This window comes from Leptonychotes weddellii, chromosome 8, assembly GCF_054177405.1.
Source record: "Leptonychotes weddellii isolate Sample4059 chromosome 8, ASM5417740v2, whole genome shotgun sequence".
Classification (NCBI taxonomy): Eukaryota; Metazoa; Chordata; class Mammalia; order Carnivora; family Phocidae; genus Leptonychotes; species Leptonychotes weddellii.
In genome coordinates this window covers 23,298,745-23,317,627 of record NC_138376.1, presented here as the reverse complement: position 1 = coordinate 23,317,627, position 18,883 = coordinate 23,298,745, and the positions used below count along the sequence as shown (strand labels likewise).

General features: G+C 49.5%; 1 protein-coding gene across 1 annotated transcript; it reads right to left on the bottom strand.

Moving 5' to 3' along the window:
- Window positions 1-138: 138 nt before the first annotated feature.
- Window positions 139-12,165, bottom strand: C2 (complement C2). Its single transcript, XM_006736226.3, has 18 exons — window positions 12,047-12,165; window positions 11,699-11,905; window positions 10,943-11,128; window positions 8,408-8,581; window positions 8,226-8,324; window positions 7,913-8,046; window positions 6,516-6,654; window positions 5,323-5,463; window positions 4,428-4,517; window positions 2,354-2,494; window positions 2,135-2,229; window positions 1,927-2,038; window positions 1,644-1,809; window positions 1,457-1,533; window positions 1,224-1,315; window positions 894-1,020; window positions 701-750; window positions 139-551 (listed from the first exon to the last, which is right to left on the bottom strand). Exons 1-18 carry the CDS (start codon window positions 12,144-12,146, stop codon window positions 381-383), a joined length of 2,301 nt encoding a protein of 766 aa, XP_006736289.3. The 5' UTR covers window positions 12,147-12,165; the 3' UTR covers window positions 139-380.
- Window positions 12,166-18,883: the final 6,718 nt, after the last annotated feature.

Genomic DNA, 18,883 nt, shown 5'->3' with positions numbered 1-18,883 from the left:
CCTGTTGACTCTGTTAATGGAGCAGAGTCCAGCCACTGTTTGTCCAGCAGGGTCTGTGACCTGCCTCCTGGTGGTTCCTGGAATCATCCCGGCCTTCCTCACCCCCCTGGCCAGCCCACAAGTAGAGGCACAGACACATGAGGAAATCATCAATTTTTATTAATTTCATAACTGGGAAATTCCACGTGAGAGCGAAAGGAAAGTGAGTCAAGCGAGGCAGAGGGTGTGCCCCTGGGGATTCCCCAGCTTGGATGTGCAGCGCAGGGCAGGGGTTCGGAGCTGGGAGCACGGGGGGGTCATGGGGTCTGAGGGTGGGAGTTCAAGGGTAGGAGACAAGACAGATGGCAGGTGCTGGCAGGACAACAGAGGGGTGGCCACAATTAGAGGGGCAAAAAGTTCAGGATACCCTCCAGGTGCCGCCTCAGCCAGGGCTGCAGGCGAAAGAGATTGATGTGAAAATCTCGTGGTATCTTGCCTTTGGGGGCCCTTTGGCGAGAGTTTTTATTGCTCTTGCCACAGGGGTTGTAGAGACCCCAACTCACTAGGCCCACCTGGAAGAGGGAGAGAACGGGGTGGGAGGCTGTCACAGCCCCAGCTCCAAGCCTCAACCTCCCCAGTTCCTTCAGAGGCCTCCCTCATCCTCCTGCAAGGCCAAGACCCTGTAACCCCAGTCCTGTGAATTTCCCCCTTCTCTCCTCACCTGAAAAAACCTGTGCCTCCGCTCAAGGAAAACTGCTCCCCCAGATTCTCCTGCCAGAAAGGAAGGATAAGAAGCTGTCATCCTGACTCTCGCCCTGGCCCTGTGTCATCAGGGTATGCATGCTGGCCACAGGGACAGCAGTGGTCTTTCCCTCAGGAATTCAAGCTCAGGAGTGGGAGTGGGAGGGACTCACCCCTGCAGGGATTGTCATCCTTCTCGGTCCCACTGCAGAGGAACTGGTCTGTCACTACCTCTCTGACATCCTCCAAGTCGGGGAAGGTGGTTTTGTCTTGGGAGACGGCCTTGATACAGCTTGTCCACTGCAACAGGGGCAGAACAGGAGAGAAGGATGAAATGAGCAGTCCCAGGGGCTACCTGGCAGTTGGTAGGCCTGGAGGAGGGGTGACACAGGGTCAGATGGAGAAAGCAGCCAGAGCTGGAGCAAGAAGGGACAAAGAGACCTTCAGGGAGCAGCCACAGGCATCCCCCCCGCCCCACAGCATCCCAGACCTGAGATCCTCACCTCTGTTCCTGTCTTGAGGTTAATGTTCATTTTGTTTCCATCCAAGGCCACAAAATGAGCAGGAATGCTCAGTTTGTTCAGAAGTTCACTTTCTGCATTCAAGGAGAAAGGGATGTGGTGCCGGTCCCTTTACCCAGCATCCAAACTCCAGACTGGAGGCTGTTGCACAGTCCATGTCATTAGTCCTAAGCCCTGGTCCCAGCTCCTCACGCGCCCTGAGCCCCAGCACTCACCATGGTCTCGGCAGGTGCTGCCTGGGGGTCTCCGCAGAGCCAGATTGGCCTCCACGGTGCAGGGAAGGCAAATGGGCCTGGGGAGAAGGACAAGGGTCACACGGGTCCATCCTCGGTGTCCCTTGCTGTGGGGACTCCCCAGAGCAGTCTCCCCCAGAAGACGCCCTCTCATCCCAGACTCTAGCACCTGGCATGGGTGGACATCTTCACTTTCTCGGCCAGCTTCAACAGGGCAATGTCATCACCGTAGAACTCTTGGATCCCCTGATCCTTCTTGGCAAAGACGTCAAACCCCGGGGAGATCACCACCTTATCAACACTGAAGTCTTTGCCCCACTGGGAGTTAGGATCCCCTGGGAACAATAAGGTGGATTAGGCTGGGCCAGGGCTCCTAACGGAGCCAGAGGGTAGGGACCAATGCTGAGAGCCCTGGCCACAGGCTCAGGAGCCTGGTGTGGGCCCTGCCTTACCCACATTGATCCTCCACAGGGAGCTGTTCTCAGCATTGCGGAAGCAGTGAGCGGCCGTCAGGACCCACTGGTCTGAGATGAGGGCCCCCCGGCAGGTCTCCTGGCTCCTAGGCTGTAGGGAAATTGGTGATTTTCAGGGACTGCTATGTCTCTGGCCCATAGCCTCTTCCATCTCTGGGATCCAAGCCCCATCCCTCCTTCCTGGTACCTTAATAGTGACATGCCACGGTGCCCTTTCCTGGACAGAGGCATTGGCTGACATGTTCCCCACCCCACAGATGGTGTCTGTGAGCTGGGAGACATCTGTGGGTGTGGGAACAGAGGGGGAAGGAGGCGTGTGAGGAGCACTGTGAGCAGGTTCCCAGCCTGGACCCCTGGCTGGCCCCTCACCACCCACGCCACTCCGAAGAGGGAAAAGCTCACTCACCCAGCATGTGCTCAAAGACCTGGTACAGAGCCTCTGTGTCCTGCAGAATGAAGGCATGTCTCTCACCATCCTTCTTGGACCCCAACTCATTCAGCTCTCTCCAGTCCACATCCAGCTTGCCCACCCCGATGGCATAGATGTCTGATGGGGAGAAGGAAATCACCAGAATCTTGTGGCTGTGGGGCTACCTTGTGAGACAGGAAACTATCATTTGGAACTTACTGGGTCCTGCAAAGCCCTAAATGAGCAGGGCCCCTGCTCCCTACCTCCTATCTGACCTCATTTCCTGCCACGCCTCACCCTTCTCTCCGTTCCATATAGCCTCCTTGAAGTCCCTCAGGTCTGCAGGCGTTCTCTCACCGCAGGCCTTTTGCATAAGCCTCTGCCTGGTCCACTCCTTCCCAGAATGCCCACATGGCTCACGTTGTTACCTTTTAAAGTCTTGACTCAAATGTCACCATCTCAGCGAGGCCTTCCCCGGGCTCCTTGTCTAAAACTGCAATGCCTCAGCCAATTCCATTCCCTCTCTGCTCCATTTTATGCCTTGGCACAAGGCTCTACCCACCACCCCCTACAGGGTCCTTATTTATCTTGTTTAATGCCCAGAGTAGGTAGAAGTCTGTCCCTCAAAAAGATATGTTCAAGTCCTAAGCCCCAGTACCTGTGAAGGTGACCTTATTTGGAAATAGGGTCTTTGCTCTTGGACTTCTAGCCTCCTGAATGTGAGAGCGAAAGTTGCTGTTGTTTTCAGCCACCCGAGTTTGTAGAATCTGTGGCACTATCCCTAGAAACCTAATACATTGCTCTTCCAGAATGACAACCCCAGCGAGACATCTTTGTCTGTTTTGTTCACAGCTCTATCCTTAGAATGGTGCCCAGGAGAGACTTTCTTTTTTTTTGGAGAGACTTTCTAAGTACATTTATATGACTGAATAAAGAGCTCATGAGTGTACACGGAGGCTTCAGATCTGGTTCCCCCGTAAGGTGTAGGCTCTGAGAGAGGAGCCTGGAGCCATGTCTTCCCACTGGAGACCTGCGGCCCACACAACCGTCCGTACCCCGCCTCCAAGCAAGCACCCAATCAGGACCGCCCCGGGGCGGCCACAGAGTCCAGTCTTCTCCCACGCTTTGCACCCCTCACGGCCCTTTTTGGCTGTCGGGGGACCCTGGGTGGTGTGCAAAGAGCGAGATGCTCAGACAGACTGGGAGACAAGGCTTTCCTCAGGGAGCAAGGTAGCCCTAGGCCGGCCAGAAGCAGTCACTGGGAGCTGGACAGTTAGGTCCCCAGTGTTTTCTGTGACTATGTCCCTTCAGTTGCTGCTTCTTTTTAGTAAGGTATTTTTGAGCACTTAACCCTAGCCCCGTGATGCTAAGAGTTAGGGAGGAGAGTTTGGCCTTTGCCTTCCCTAGGCCAGAGTTTTAAAGAGGAAACTGCTTGCCCCCGAGGGGCAGGTGGGGTTGGTGGCATGAAGAGAGGCCCCAAGGGGAAAGTGCAACTTGTGAGGCCCAAAAGCAACTGTCCTCGCTTGTCCGGAGCACTTCTGTCTAAAATTCTGTTCTGGTCAAAGGTCAATGCAATTTGTGTTTAGTCTGAACCTGAGGAATTGTTCCTTTAAAGGCTGCAACTGCCAAAGCCTTAGCTGGTTATCTGTACCGCTAAAGGAGGAAACACCAGGGACAGTCCCTACAAGGAATCCAGGCCCTTTCTCCCTGGAGAAGTTCACGGGCATGATGATGGCAGCAGCCGCTCACATACACTGTTCCATACGTTGTTCCTCTGTTCCTCCGTACCAGGAAACATCTGAGCATTTGAGGTGGGTCCTAGCACCATCCCCTCTTAGCAAAGGCAGAAACCGCCCCCAGCCACAGCCAACAGAGGAAACCAAGGCTGCAACCACAGGGTGGTTTGATTCCAGACCCTTGAGCATGACTCTCAGCTGCCTTCACACAGAACGACACAGCCTGGGTTCTCGCTGGAAATGAAGGCAAGATGCCTGCCCGTGCCCCCCTCCTCCACCCCCCCCACCACGCCCCCTACAGGGGCCCCACAGCTGGGAGCGGCTCCGAGGCTCACCCAGATAGTCGCTCCTCTGCTGCTTGATGTTCAAGATCTCTTTGATATTGTCAACAGCCAGCTTGGGAGAGCCACCCATGTTAGACTTTCCTAGAACGGAGGGAAAAGAATAGTCCGGAGAGACTCCCCACAGTCCCAGAGGAGTGGGGCAGCCATTCAGCATGGGAACCTTAACATTTAACGCTTCCCACGTGAGTTTCAAGATATGTTATTTACTAGGCAACCCTCTTGGGTCCCCTCCCTCTTCGGGAGCTTTGTACCCTATCATTCAATAAACTTTACTATTGCTCAACAGACCTTGCTTTGCTGCCCAAAAAAAGAAAAAAAAAAAAAAGATATGTTATTTACTGAAATTCTCTACATCCCAGGCACCAGGCCAGGAGCTTCATAAACTTTATCTCATTTAATTCTCATGAAACCTCAGGTAGTGTGGGTGTGCGCATTTTATAGGGAAAAAAACCAAGTTCCGAAGGGGCTATGCAGTTTGGCCACAGTCGAGAGATAAACGGCATAGCCCAGCTCCACCCCGCGGTCCGTCCTCCCATCCTTCCATCCGAGCGCCTTGACACGCCTGCTCCAAAGCCACCCCTCCCCGTCCAGCCGACTTGAGGCCACCTCCCAGGTAGTAACAATAACTGATAGCTGTAACGACAAAGCCCTTTTACACAAACCGCTTCCATCACTCTCCACAGAGATTGTATAAGGAAAGGGGGGCGGCTCTGATCATCATCACTGTTGCTGTCGTTCTGTCGACATCATCAACACTATTTCCACTTTACGAATGAGAAACTGAGGCCCAGGGTGGCAGAGGGAGAGCCAGCAGGCAGGCCTTCCGATCCCACACTGCTGCTCCTTCCACTGTGCCGGACTCACTCGCGGAGGTGACGATACCCACCGTCTGTCAGAAGGATGATGGCGTGTCGGATTTCCTGCCAGGCTGCTGTCTTCATTCCAAGGCGTTGCATCTGGTTATTCATCATGATATGGACACTATTTAAAGCTGCATAGGTGTTTGTCCCTGTCCCATTTTCATGGTCTGGAGTATGTGAAGAGGAAGGACTCTCTTAGAAACGCTCCACCTACCACCTGGCAGAAGGAATCACTCTATTCTCCCAACCATCGGAAATGCATTTATCAACTGGCTTGATACATTCAGACCTTCACTATCCAGATAGAGATTTGGCGTCACTGCCTGTTCAAACATTAAAACCCTTTTCCCTTAGAAATGCTCATTGCAGGGGCTCCTGGGTGGCGCAGTCTGTTAAGCGTCTGACTCTTGGTTTTGGCTCAGGTGGTGATCTCAGGGTCCTGGGATGGAGCCTCGCGTAGGGCTCCGCGCTCAGCAGGGAGTCTGCTTGGGATTCTCTCTTTCCCTCTCCTTTTGCCCCTCCTCCCCCTCCCTCTGTCTCTCTCTCTCTCAAATTAATAAAGAAATCTTTTTTTAAAAAAAGAAATGCTCAGGGCACCTGGGTGGCTCAGTCGTTAAACGTCTGCCTTCAGCTTGGGTCGTGATCCCAGGGTTCTGGGATCGAGCCCCGCATCGGGCTCCCTGCTCCGCTGGAAGCCTGCTTCTCCCTCTCCCACTCCCCCTGCTTGTGTTCCTCTCTCTCTCTCTCAAAAAATAAAATCTTTAAAAAAAAAAAAAAGAAATGCTCATTCCATAACCCCACTGAGGGCCACTCTAAAGCCTCAAGATTCAAAGATGGGGTTCCAAAGAACTTGGGTTTTTGCAACCACTGCAACCCACCACCCAGACAGCTTGACAACGGCGTGGGGAGACTACAGTGTTGAGCCAAGAAAGCCAGCCCACATAGATCTGGCATCAGGAAGGAGCCAAGACCCGCACAGGCTTTTGGACGTGTAGTGCGTTAGAGTAAGCCATGATTTGGTGGGAGCTGCGACTCCCCCGCCAGGAACCTGACTTGGAAGCCACCTCCCCCTGAGGAACCTGAGCCCCAGAGCCCTGGGACTAGAATGCCACCAAAGGCCTCACTCTCTCTCTAACTTGTCCAGAACCTCCATACAGGCACAGAGAGCTCATCCTCCCCCCCGGCCCGCCTCATCGCCTTCATTTGATGACACCCATACCTTTATAGTTGACATTGTTCAGACTGTTGATCACTTCAGTCACATCCCGGGAGTTGTCATACAGAACAGACATGATGACTTGGGGCTTGGATGCAAAGGTGATGATGGCGACACTAACATTGATCTCAAAGCTGAAGATCTGGGAAGGGCAAGTGAGAGGCAGCGTGAGAGGCCTTGAAACCGAAGGGGAGAGAGTAAGAGAGCCAGCCAAGGGCCCCAGAGGAGGCAGAGAGCCCGGGCCACTTGCTAAGACACTGCTGCTTGCAGGGAGCCAGCAAGCTGACGCTTGCTGACCAGGTCCTCTTTTTGATAGGCCACTCGCTCCTCATTGCATCCTCACATCAGTTCTGTGAGGACGCGACATGGCCCCTATTTTATGGATGAGGACGTAGAGGCTTGTTGCCGCGCTGCAGACCACACCTCCAGTACGAGGCACAGGTCGAATTTGAACCTGTCCACTCGAATCTGAGGCACTTCTCCAACTGGCGTGTTTTGCAGCCTCAAGGCTTACTGGTTACTCTAAGTCTCAAGAGAGACTAAGGAGCACAAACTGCCTTCTTTAAAATGTAGCTGGGGGGCGCCTGGGTGGCTCAATCTGCCTTCAGCTCAGGTCATGATCCTAGCGTCCTGGAATCGAGCCCCTCATCGGGCTCCCTGCTCGGCTGGGAACCTGCTTCTCCCTCTGCCCCTCCCCCTGCTTGTGCTCCCGCTCTCTCTCCCTCTCTCTCTGTCAAGTAAGTAAGTAAGTAAATAAATAAATAAATAAATAAATAAATAAATAAAATGTAGCTGGGAAGAAAAACATATATCCACATAAACTATCGTGAAAAGCATAATTGCTAAGCAAAGTACTGGCAAGGAATCTAAACTAGGGGCTCGTCAGTAAAAACATTCTGAGCACATACTTCAACATAGGTATATATATTTATAAAAACCAACTCATTTATAAAGTGCATCACTATTCAAATATATTATATACCTTTTAAACACAAAAAATTGGAACTTTTGAGGGAACGTATTAAATATTAAGTTGTTGATTTAATTTTAAACTAAAATTATTCAACAAGGACACCAGTACCCTGCTGGATTATTTTGTATATCCCTCTGTGGAGACTGCCATCCTAGATGATGGGTGCCTGGGAAACAGGACCTCAGCCTTGTTCATCTTTGGTGTCTCCCAGCACCCAGCACCCAGCTTGGTGCCTAACACATAGAAGGTGCCCCAGCAGTGTCTGTGGTATGAAAAACAGGATCCTATAAATTGAATCCATGCACATAATCTGGGAGGACTTTTCGGAGGAGGTAGGCTGTGAGTGGGACCCTGAGGAAAGGAAGGAACCAGAGAGAGACAGTGGGCGTAGGAAGCCTCCTCTGTGCACAGACCCCTATTTCCTGACCCTGTCCACCATGAGAATGGCGCTGTCCTTGAAGATCTGAAAGTCATCTTCTGCCACACTCTGAGAGGCATCCAGGAGCAGGTAGAGGTTCAGGTGACCAGAGCGCTGGATTTGGATTTTACGGCCCATGCTTTCTGGGAGAAATGTGGAAGGAGTAGATTCACATCTTGACCTCCCACCTGCTCTCCTGCCAAGGGGTGGGGACTCCCTGCCTCCCCTCCAGTCAGTTCAGCTCCACTGAGACTTCCCGAAGCTCTCAGCATCCTCCCCATGCCAGGCCCAGCACCCTGCTGCCCCTACCTCAAGCACTTACTCGTTTTCTTCTGGGTGGGATTGGTGGCTCCAAGTAGGTGGGAGAACGAGGTACCCAGGGCAGGGGCCACATCCTCAGGAAAGTCGTAAGAGTAGGGCTCTGTGGAAAGTCGCTGGGGTCAGCCAGGGTCAGGGGTGGGGTGCCCAGGACTCTCGGGAGGGTCAAGGTGGCTGGCTACTCACGGCGGCATATGGGCTCCGTCCCACTCCAGACCCCGTTGCTCTGGCACTCCCGTTCCGCAGACCCAGTCAGCACCAGATTTGAGGAGCAGCGGTAGCTGACTTTGTCCCCAAGGCCAAAGCGGGACCCCATCCGCACGGCACCCACCGAGATGCCCGGGTTGGGGCAGTGGCCAGCTGTGAGTCAACAAAGGAAGATAGCAGTGAGCAGGGACGCCCCTCCTCGGCCTTTCCGTCCTGCTCACCCACCTTCTCCCTCTTCCTCCTCTCCAGACCCGTGGAGCCTCTGCAGGTCATTTGGCCTCCCCATTGGGAGACACCACAACCGGGCTTCCCAAGGGTGTGGATGGAAAATCTTAAGTAGGGCAAAATGTTTAGAACTCAGTGCCCTCGGTTGCCAGTTAAAGCGTCCCAGTGCCAACCCACCGACTCAGCCTGCATCCATTCCAGAGCCCCAGGGAAGATGCTGACTGAGGAGCCCAACACCGCCACAGAGAATATTTACACTTCATAAACCACAATGAGGCATAGGTATGCACCCGCCAGGATGGCTAAAACTGAAAATACGGATAATTCCTTAATTCTGTATTTCTGGAGTGCCCATTGGGAAACTGTTTGCCAGTCTCTACTAAAACTAAATGTACGCCGGGGCGCCTGGGTGGCTCAGCTGGTTAAGCATCTGCCTGAAGGCAGAATAGGGATCAAGCCCCACATCCTGCTCCCTGCTCAGCGGTGAGTCTGCTTCTCCCTCTCCCTCTTCCTGCCACTCTCCATGCTTGTACTCTCTCTCTCTCTGTCAAATAAATAAAAATCTTAAAAAAAAAAAAAAGATTCTCTCCCTCTGCACCCCCCCACTCTCTCTAAAAACAAAACAAACAAAACTAAACATATGACAACATGTGACCCGATAATTGCATTCCTAAACAACATGCTCAAGAGAAGCAAACTCATGGGGCGCCTGGGTGGCTCAGTCGTTAAGCATCTGCCTTCGGCTCAGGTCATGATCCCAGGGTCCTGGGATCGAGCCCCACATCGGCTCCCTGCTCGGCGGGAAGCCTGCTTCTCCCTCTCCCAAACCCCCTGCTTGTGTTCCCCCTCTCTGTGTGTCTCTCTCTGTCAAATAAATAAATTAAAATAAAATTTAAAAAGAGAAGCTAATTCATATGTGCACCAACAGTTACATACAAGGACATTCATAGGGCTTTACTCATAATAGCCCCAAACTGGAAAGAACCCAAATGCCCACCAAGAAGAGAACCCATAAATAAATTGCAATCTATTTCTGTAATAAAACTACACAGCAATAAAAAATAACAGGGGCGCCCAGGTGGCGCAGTCAGTGGTTGAATGTCTGACTCTGGTTTCGGCTCAGGTGGTGATCTCGGGGTTGTGGGATCAAGCCCCGTGTCGGGCTCCACGCTCAGCACAGAGAGCTGAGTCTGCTTAGGACTCTCTCTGCCCCTCCGCATCCTTCTCTCTCTAAAATAAATCAATACATCTTAAAAAGAAATAAACTTGCTGCTACACAGGACCACACGGACCAATCTCATAGGCAGAACGTTAAGAAGGAAGGAAGCCAGCTATTTGACAGAGTCGTGAATATGAGTAGGGAACCAGTGTCTGGACCGCTGGGGAACGGGATGGTCCTACCATCTCGTGGACTCCATGTCTTCTGTATTATGCACTCAGAACTATCGTCCAGGCAGCTCCTAAAACCCAGGGAATCCTAGGAGCCCCACTCCTATCAACCAGAGCCCCTCACCATTGACAGGGGCAGTAATAACTATGACAAACTCCAGGGACTCTTCTAGATGCTTACTAATGTCAACTCAATCCCACGGCCAACCCCACACAGTGGCCAGTCTTACTATTTCTATTTGAGATGTGAAAATCGAGGCATAGAGGGGCGCCTGGGTGGCTCAGTCAGTTAAGCATCTGCCTTTGGCTCAGATCATGATCTCAGGGTCCTGGGATGGAGCCCTGCATCAGGCTCTCTGCTCAGTGGGAGTGCTTCTCCCTCTCCCTCTGTTCCTCCATCCACTCGTGCTCTCTCTCTCGCTATCTCTCTTGTTTGCTCTCTCTCTCAAGTAAATAAATAAGATTTTTAAAAAAGAGAAAAAGAAAAATTGAGGCATATAGAGATTAAATAACCTGCCCAGAGGTTGCCGAAGTCTGAGCCAGGTTGGACCCATGTTGGCTGCAGAGGTGAGGGACTGAAGCACAGCGCTAGGTCCGCTTTCACTCAGCACCTTGTCCTACAATAGCCCATTGGGCCCGAAAACCAATCTTGCTTTGAGGCATTTGGAAAAGCTGGACAGAGTGCGTGGAGCCTTTATGTTGATCTGAAGTTTAGCCCGGCTCCCTGCAGGTGGGTGATGTGTGACCTGTAGACCTCAATTTACCAAAATCCAGGAATATGATTTTGGCATCAGAGACACCAGGCCCCTGTCCCCACAGAGGCCCGCTGGGCACACATCTGACTCCGAGGTTCCTGGGAAACCCCAGCCCCCATGCAGCTGGGGGGGGCAGGGCACTCACCCCCGTTGTCACACACAGCCGTCTCCCCATCCCACATGCCATTGGGGCGACACCGCCGTACAGATGAGCCCCGCAGGGTGAGGCCGTCCTCACACTGGAAGCTCAGGTTGCCACCCACAGGGTGAGACCCCAGCCGCGGGGTGAACATGCCGTTCTCAAAGGACACAGGAGCTGGACAGCGAACAGCTGGAGGCAGAGAAGGGGAGGAGAACACAGGGATGGCTGGAAAACACCTGGGCTGGGCTGGGATGCATGGGAGTTGCCAGGTGGTTGTCAAAATATTGGGCTGTTGCGTGCGAAATCACTGCTTGTGGCAACTGGTTAAATATTGGCAGTTGCACACAGTCCAGCCTAATAGATGATAACCACTTCTCTCAGCCCCCTGAGGGCCATGGTCACCCCCGCCCCTCCCCTGGGGTCCTTGGATGCCCCGTGAGTGGACAACTAAAGGGGTGACATCGGGCACGACAGGAGACTCCGGCACCTGTTCTGAATGGTCGGGATTCTGCAGTCAGTTGTTAAGTATTAAAAAAAAAAGTATTTTAAAATCTCCATCCAAGACTGCTTCTTCCAATGCCTTGCTATGGACAATGGACACTTCCCCATTCTTTGGAGAAGCCCTATGGGAAAGCAGCTTTAGCCATCCCTGGTACACCATACAGTCAGGTGAAGCCCCGCCCGGAGCAAGTCCTAAGTAGAGGTTCTGCAGTGGCCCCTGGCGGCCCCACCCTGAGCAAGGCCCACGGAGAGCCTCACGTTTGCAGACCGCCTTTGTCAGCTGCGGGGATCCCAGGGTCTGCCACTGCCCGTTGTGCTTGCACAGCCTTGAGGCTGGAACCGGGTAGCGGCCCAGGGGACAGGAGTAGGTGAGGACACTCCCAGGGGCCCAGCCACGGCTGAGGGTGAAAGTGCCACCGGAGATATTCACGTTCCGAGGGCAGGAGGGAGCCTCTGCAGCCAAGCCTGTGAGCATGGACCCAACACAGAAATGCAGAAAAGATGAGAACAGAAAAGCAAGAGAAATGGTCATTGCCAAGTGGGAACTCAGTGTGGGCAGCACAGGCCTCTTCCGCGGACCTCAACATCCCCCTCCCCTGCTCCTACCTGGATACAGGGGCAACAGGCAAAGGAAAGCCATCAGTGGGTCCATGCTGTCCACCTTGAGGCAGAGAGAGGCAGAGAGCTGGCAGAGGGAAAAGGTCATCTGACTTCCCCGAAGCCCAGAGCTGACTCAGCAGCTGCTTCATTTGCTGCCAGAGAAGGAAAACTGGGGAGTGGCAAGGGGGATGTGCTCTTTTTTTTTTTAATGAATAAATCTTTTTTTTTAAGATTTTATTTATTTTAGAGAGAGAGAGAGCATGAGCAGAGGGAGGGGCACAGGGAAAGGAAGAAGCAGACCCCCACCCCCCACTGAGCAGGGAGCCCCATGACAACGCGAGGCTCAATCCTAGGACTCTGGGATCCTGACCTGAGCCGAAGGCAGACGCTTCACAGACTGAGCCACCCAGGGGCACCAGGGGATGTGCTCTTGGCAGGAAAAAATAACCAGGGACTGGGGACTGAGCTGAGGGGGCAAAGCCCTTGCCCATCTCCCTAATCCCAACATATCCTACTCAGCTGATCTGCACCATAGGCTTTACATACTGCTCTCCGCCTCTGCATCCCCTACACACACACATGCTCTTACATGTACAGTCTAAAGCACACAAACCCACAAACCATCCAAGATATTGCAAAATCATTTATTTAAGTAGTTTCAGGTTTCTCTTAGGTGTTGCCAAGTGGACTTTATTTCCTGAGAGCCTGCAATACTACTGTCTTCTTGAACATTCACCTCCAAGAGACTGAGGCTAATTTTCTTAGAAATTCTTGCTAAATAGGAAGAACCACAATCTTTTTATTGCTTGCAACCCTTCCCCAGAAAGAATCTAGACATAAAAATGAAATCAACACTTAGTTTTTGGAGACTGGAAAATGTTTAAAACACTTTTACGGAAAGTCCAGTAGAAAAAATTCCCGACCCATAAAATAAATAAGTCTGGGATTGGTTACCCAGAACAAAAGTATTTTGGAATTTTGGACATCCTTTATTTTTTTATTTTTTCCTTTTTTTTAATTTAAATTCAATTAATTAACATATAGTGTATTACTAATTTCAAACGTAGAGTTCAGTGCTCATTACATCACATGCCCTCCTTAATGCCCATCACCCAGTTACCCATCCCCCCACTCACCTGCCCTCCAGCAACCCTCAGTTTGTTTCCTATGATTAAGACTTTCTTATGGTTTATCTCCCTCTCTGATTTCGTCTTGTTTTATTTTTCCCGCCCTTTCCCTATGCTCCTCTGTTTTGTTTCTTAAATTCCACATATGAGTGAAATCATAGAATTGTCTTTCTCTGATTGACTTATTTTACTTAGCTTAATACCCTCTAGTTCCATCCACGTCGTTGCAAATGGCAAGATTTCATTCATTTTTTTTTTAAGATCTTATTTATTTATTTGACAGGTAGAGACACAGCGAGAGAGGGAACACAAGCAGGGGGAGTGGGAGAGGGAGAAGCAGAGCAGGGAGCCTGATGTGGGGCTCGATCCCAGGACCCTGGGACCACGACCAGAGCCGAAGGCAGACACTTAACGACTGAGCCACCCAGGCGCCCCAAGATTTCATTCTTTTGATGGCTGAGTAATATTCCATTGTGTGTATGTATGTGTGTGTGTATATATCTTTTTTTATTAACATATATTATTTGTTTCAGGGGTACATATCTGTGATTTATCAGTCTTACACAATTCACAGCACTCACCACAGCACATACCCTCCCCAATGTCCATCACCCAGCCACCCCATCCCTCCCACCCCCCTCCACTCCAGCAACCCTCAATTTGTTTCCTGAGATTAAGAGTCTCTTAATCTGGTTTCACCTTGTTTCATTTTTCCCTCCCTTCCCCTATGATCCTCTGTCTTTTTTCTCAAATTCCTCATATCAGTGAGATCATATGATACTTGTCTTTCTCTAATTGACTTATTTCGCTCAGCAAAATACCCTCTAGTTCCATCCATGTTGTTGCAAATGGCAAGATTTCAGGTTTTTTTATGGCTGCATAATATTCCATTGTAAATATATACCACATCTTCTTTATCCATTCATCTGTTGATGGACATCTTGGCTCTTTCCATAGTTTGGCTATTGTGGACATTGCTGCTATAAACATTGGGGTGCATGTACCCCTTCAGATCACTACATTTATATCTTTGGGGTAATACCCAGTAGTGCAATTGCTGGGTTGTAGGGTAGCTCTATTTTCAACTTTTTGAGGAACCTCCATACAGCTTTCCAGAGTGGCTGCACCAGCTTGCATTCCCACCAACAGTGTAGGAGGGTTCCCCTTTCTCCACATCCTCACCAACATCTGTCATTTCCTGACTTGGTTTGGTTTTTTTTTTAAGATTTTATTTATTTATTTGATACTGTGAGAGAGACACAGTGAGAGAGGGAACACAAGCAGGGGGGTTGGGAGAGGGAGAAGCAGGCTCCCCACGGAGCAGGGAGCTCAATGCGGGGCTCGATCCCAGGACCCTGGGATCATGACCTGAGCCAAAGGCAGACGCTTAACAACTGAGCCACCCAGGCGCCCCCTGACTTGTTAGTTTTAGCCATTCTGAATGGTGTGAGGTGGTATCTCTTGTGGTTTTGATTTGTATTTCCCTGATGCCGAGTGATGTTAAACACCTTTTCCTGTATCTGTTACCCATCTGGATGTCTTTGGAGAAATGTCTATTCATGTCTTCTGCCCATTTCTTAACTGGATTTTTTGTTTTTTCGTTGTTGAGTTTAATATGATCTTTATAGATTATGGATAAAACCCTTTAGCAGATATGTCACCTGCAAATAGCTTCTCCCATTCTTTACCCTGCTTTTTAGTTTTGTTGATTGTTTCCTTTGCTGTGCCAAAAACTTTTATCTGGGTGAAGTCCCAATAGTTCATTTTTGCTTCTGTTGCCCTTGCCTCTGGAGACTTGTCTAGTAAGAAGTTGCTGTAGCTAAGGTCAAAGAGGTTGCTGCTTGTGTTCTCCTCTAGGATTTTGATGGTTTCCTGTCTCACATTTAGGACTTTCATCCACTTTGAGTCTATTTTTGTGTATGGTGTAAGAGAATGGTCCAGTTTCATTCTTCTACATGTGGCTGTCCAGTTTTCTCAACACCATTTATTGAAGAGACTATCTTTTTTTCCATTGGATATTCTTTCCTGCTTTGTCGAACATTAGTTGACCACAGAGTTGAGGGTCCATTTCTGGGCTCTCTATTCTGTTCCATTGATCTATGTGTCTGTTTTTGTGCCAGTACCATACTGTCTTGATGATGACAGCTTTGTAATAGAGCTTGAGGTCAGGCATTGTATGCCCCCAGCTTTGGTTTTTTTTTTTTTCAACATTCCCCTGGTGATTCAGGGTCTTCTCTGGTTCCACAGAAATTTTAGGATTATTTGTTCCAGCTCTGTAAAAAATGTTGACGAGGATGCCTGGGTGGCTCAGTCGGTTAAGCACCTGGCTTCGGCTCAGCAGAGAGGCTGCTTCTCCCTCCCCCTGCCTGTGTGTGCTCTCTCTTTCTCTTTCTCTCTCTCTTAGAGGAAGGAAGGAAGGAAGGAAGGAAGGAAGGAAGGAAGGAAGGAAGGAAGGAAGGAAGGAAAAACATTGATGGTATTTTGATACAGATTATATTGAATGTATAGATTGCTCTGGGTAGCATAGACATTTTAACAATATTTGCTCTTCCAATCCATGAGCATGGAACGTTTTTCTATTTCTTTGTGTCTTCCTCAATTTCTTTCATGAGTGTTCTATAATTTTCAGTATACAGATCCTTTGCCCCTTTGGTTAGGTTTATTTCTAGGTATCTTATGGATTTTGGTACAATTGTAAATGGGCTCGATTCCTTAATTTCTCTTTCTTCTTTCTCATTGTTAGTGTATAGAAATGCAACTGATTTCTGTGCATTAATATTATATTCTGCCACGTTGCTGAATTCCTGTATAAGTTCTAGTAATTTTGGGGTGGAGTCTTTTGGGTTTTCCACATAGAGTATCATGTCATCTGCAAAGAGTGAGAGTTTGACTTCTTCTTTGCCAATTCGGATGCCTTTTATTTCTTTTTGTTGTCTGATTGCTGAGGCTAGGACTTACCGTTCTATGTTGAACAACAGTGGTGAGAATGGACATCTCTGCCATGTTCCTAACCTTAGGGGAAAAGCTCTCAGTTCTTCGACATTAAGAATGATATTCACTGTGGCTTTTCATATATGGCTTTTATGATATTGAGGTATGTTACCTCTATTGGATGTACCTTTAAATTACAACCTGCAGGGGCGCCTGGGTGGATCAGATGGTTAAGCGTCTGCCTTCGTCTCAGGTCATGATCCCAGGGTCCTGGGACAGAGCCCACATCAGGCTCCCTGCTTGGCGGAGAGCCTGCTTCTCCCTCTCCTTCTACTGCTCCCCCTGCTTGTGTTCTCTCACTCTCTCTGTCAAATAAATAAATAAAATCTTTAAAAACAATAATAAAGGGGTGCCTGGGTGGCTCAGTCGGTTAAGCGTCTGCCTTCGGCTCAGGTCATGATCTCAGGGTCCTGGGATCGAGCCCCGCATCGGGCTCCCTGCTCCGCGGGAAGCCTGCTTCTCCCTCTCCCACTCCCCCTGCTTGTGTTCCCTCTCTCTCTGTCAAATAAATAAATAAAATCTTAAAATAATAATAATAATAATAATAATAATAATAATAATAATAAAAAATTACAACCTGCAATTGTATGAAAAGTAGGAAGCAAAGAAACTCTAAGCTAATGTGCTAATCCTTCCATCCCACAGAAGTCTCTTTAGTACTTTGCCAAACAATGTGGGATATGAATAAATAAGATCAATTAAAAATGAAGATGGGGGGCCCCTGGGTGGCTCAGTCATTGAGCGTCTGCCTTCGGCTCAGGTCATGATCCCAGGGTCCTGGGATCGAGCCCCGCATCGGGCTCCCTGCTCTGTGGGGAGCCTGCTTCTCCTTCTCCCTCACTTGTGCTCTCTAGCTCTCTCTCTGTATCTCTCCAATAAATAAATAAAATCTTAAAAAAAAATGAAGATGAAACATCTCTGAAATGATCATTTAAGTCTGTGAAAACTCTTTTGACTTATGAATAACTTCTTAGAAACACATATGCAAAGTGGAGCTCACCTTGGACAAAACTGACTGAATGCAGGAAGACCATGAGACCCTTGGTGTTGGGGGTCCCAAAGCTGCTGCTGCAGCAGAGCTGCTGGTGCCTGCCTGGCACCCAGTGTCTGTTCTCTCTCCCTCCTTCTACAGTAAGACGTTTAGCAGGACACACAGTCACCCAGCTAAAGACTACATTTCCCAGCTACCCTTGCAGCTAGGTAATGGGTGACTTGGTTCTGGCCAATAGGAATTGAGTAGAACTGATAACATGTAACTTCCAACTTATGCCCCTAAAATAAAAGGAGAGTATGTCCTCCCTTTTCCATGGGCTAAACTAGAAATCTGATGGTGATTCAAGAGCAACACCCTGAGGATGACAGAACAAGCAGAGAGGAGCTTGGGTTCCTGACATTGTGTTGATGTCATACGAGCCCTGCCCACCTACTCAGATTGTTACCAGAGAGAAATAAACTATCTTAAGGGTGGTGGATATTAGAGATGTTCACAAATACTCTGGCCTTGTCACCCTTTGGTCACATAGTAGGATTGCGCTTACCTATCCACTTGCATTGGTCAATGAAATATGAGTTTAAGTGACATGTATCATTTCTAGATGGAAGCTTTATGGGTCAATGCAGTCCTCACCACGCTCTTTTCCGGCGGTATGGCAACATTTGAGGTGGGGGCTGCTCCATCAGCTTACATTCCTGAGTGACACCAAAGGCAGAGCCTCTGCTGACCCTCACAGGATATGTATGTAATATGAGCAAAAACCAAATCTTTGTTTTAATCTATTACATTACCACTGCTGTAGGAAAAAAGCAAATACCACCCAAAATTTAGGGGCTTAAAAAAATGATTTATTCTTTCTCATGCAGGTGGTTCTTCTGCTGCTCTTGTCTGGGCTCACTCACACAGCTGCAGTCAGCTAAGGGCTGAGTTCAGCAGGAGAGTCGGACACCGGGAGCTCTCTGTCCCATGGTCTTTCATCCCTAGCCTTGCATGGCATAAGCAGTCTCAGGAAAGCATGCTAAGAGATTCAGAGCAAAGCTGCACAGCCTCTTGAGGCCTGTCTTCAGAAGTCACATAACGTCGCTTCCACCCTGTTCTATTGGTGACAGCAAATCAAAGGGCCTGCCCAGATTTAAGGGTGGGGGAAACCTTACCTCACGATGGGAGGAACGCAAAGTCATATTGCAAAGAGGCATATACACTAGAATAGGAGAGATTTATGGCCATATTTTGCAAACCACTATGACAACCAAGATTTGGGAGTTGTTTGTCATCAGAACATAATGAATCCTCACCTGGCTGAATACTTAAGCCATTGAATTTTGAGTACCTTCTTTAAGCCTCTGGTAGGAACTGAATCGTGTCACCCCGAAATTCATATGCTGAAGTCCTAACCCCCAATGTGACTATATTTGAAGATGATAAGGCCTATTAAGAAGTAATTAAGGTTAGGGGTACCTGGGTGGCTCAGTTGGTTAAGCAACTGCCTTCGGCTCAGGTCATGATCTCAGGGTCCTGAGATCAAGCCCCTCATCAGGCTCCTTGCTCAGCAGGGAGCCTGCTTCTCCCTCTCCCTCTGCCTGCTATTCCACCTGCTTGTGCTCTCTCTGTCAAATCAATAAATCTTTTTTTAAAAAAAGAAGTAATTAAGGTTAAACGAGGTCATACGGGTGGGGAATTGATCCAATAGGCTAAGTGTCTTTATAAGAAGAGACAGCAGAGAGCCCTCTC

Bases quoted from the DNA above. Each gene is read 5' to 3' on its own strand.
- C2 (XM_006736226.3), bottom strand. From the start codon at position 12,146: ATGACCTTTTCCCTCTGCCAGCTCTCTGCCTCTCTCTGCCTCAAGGTG. The intron at 11,129-11,698 runs GTGAGGCTCTCC...CTCTGCCTCCAG, and splicing joins GACAAAGGCGGTCTGCAAAC to CTGTTCGCTGTCCAGCTCCT. The intron at 8,047-8,225 runs GTAAGTGCTTGA...CATTTCTCCCAG, and splicing joins TCCCACCCAGAAGAAAACGA to AAAGCATGGGCCGTAAAATC.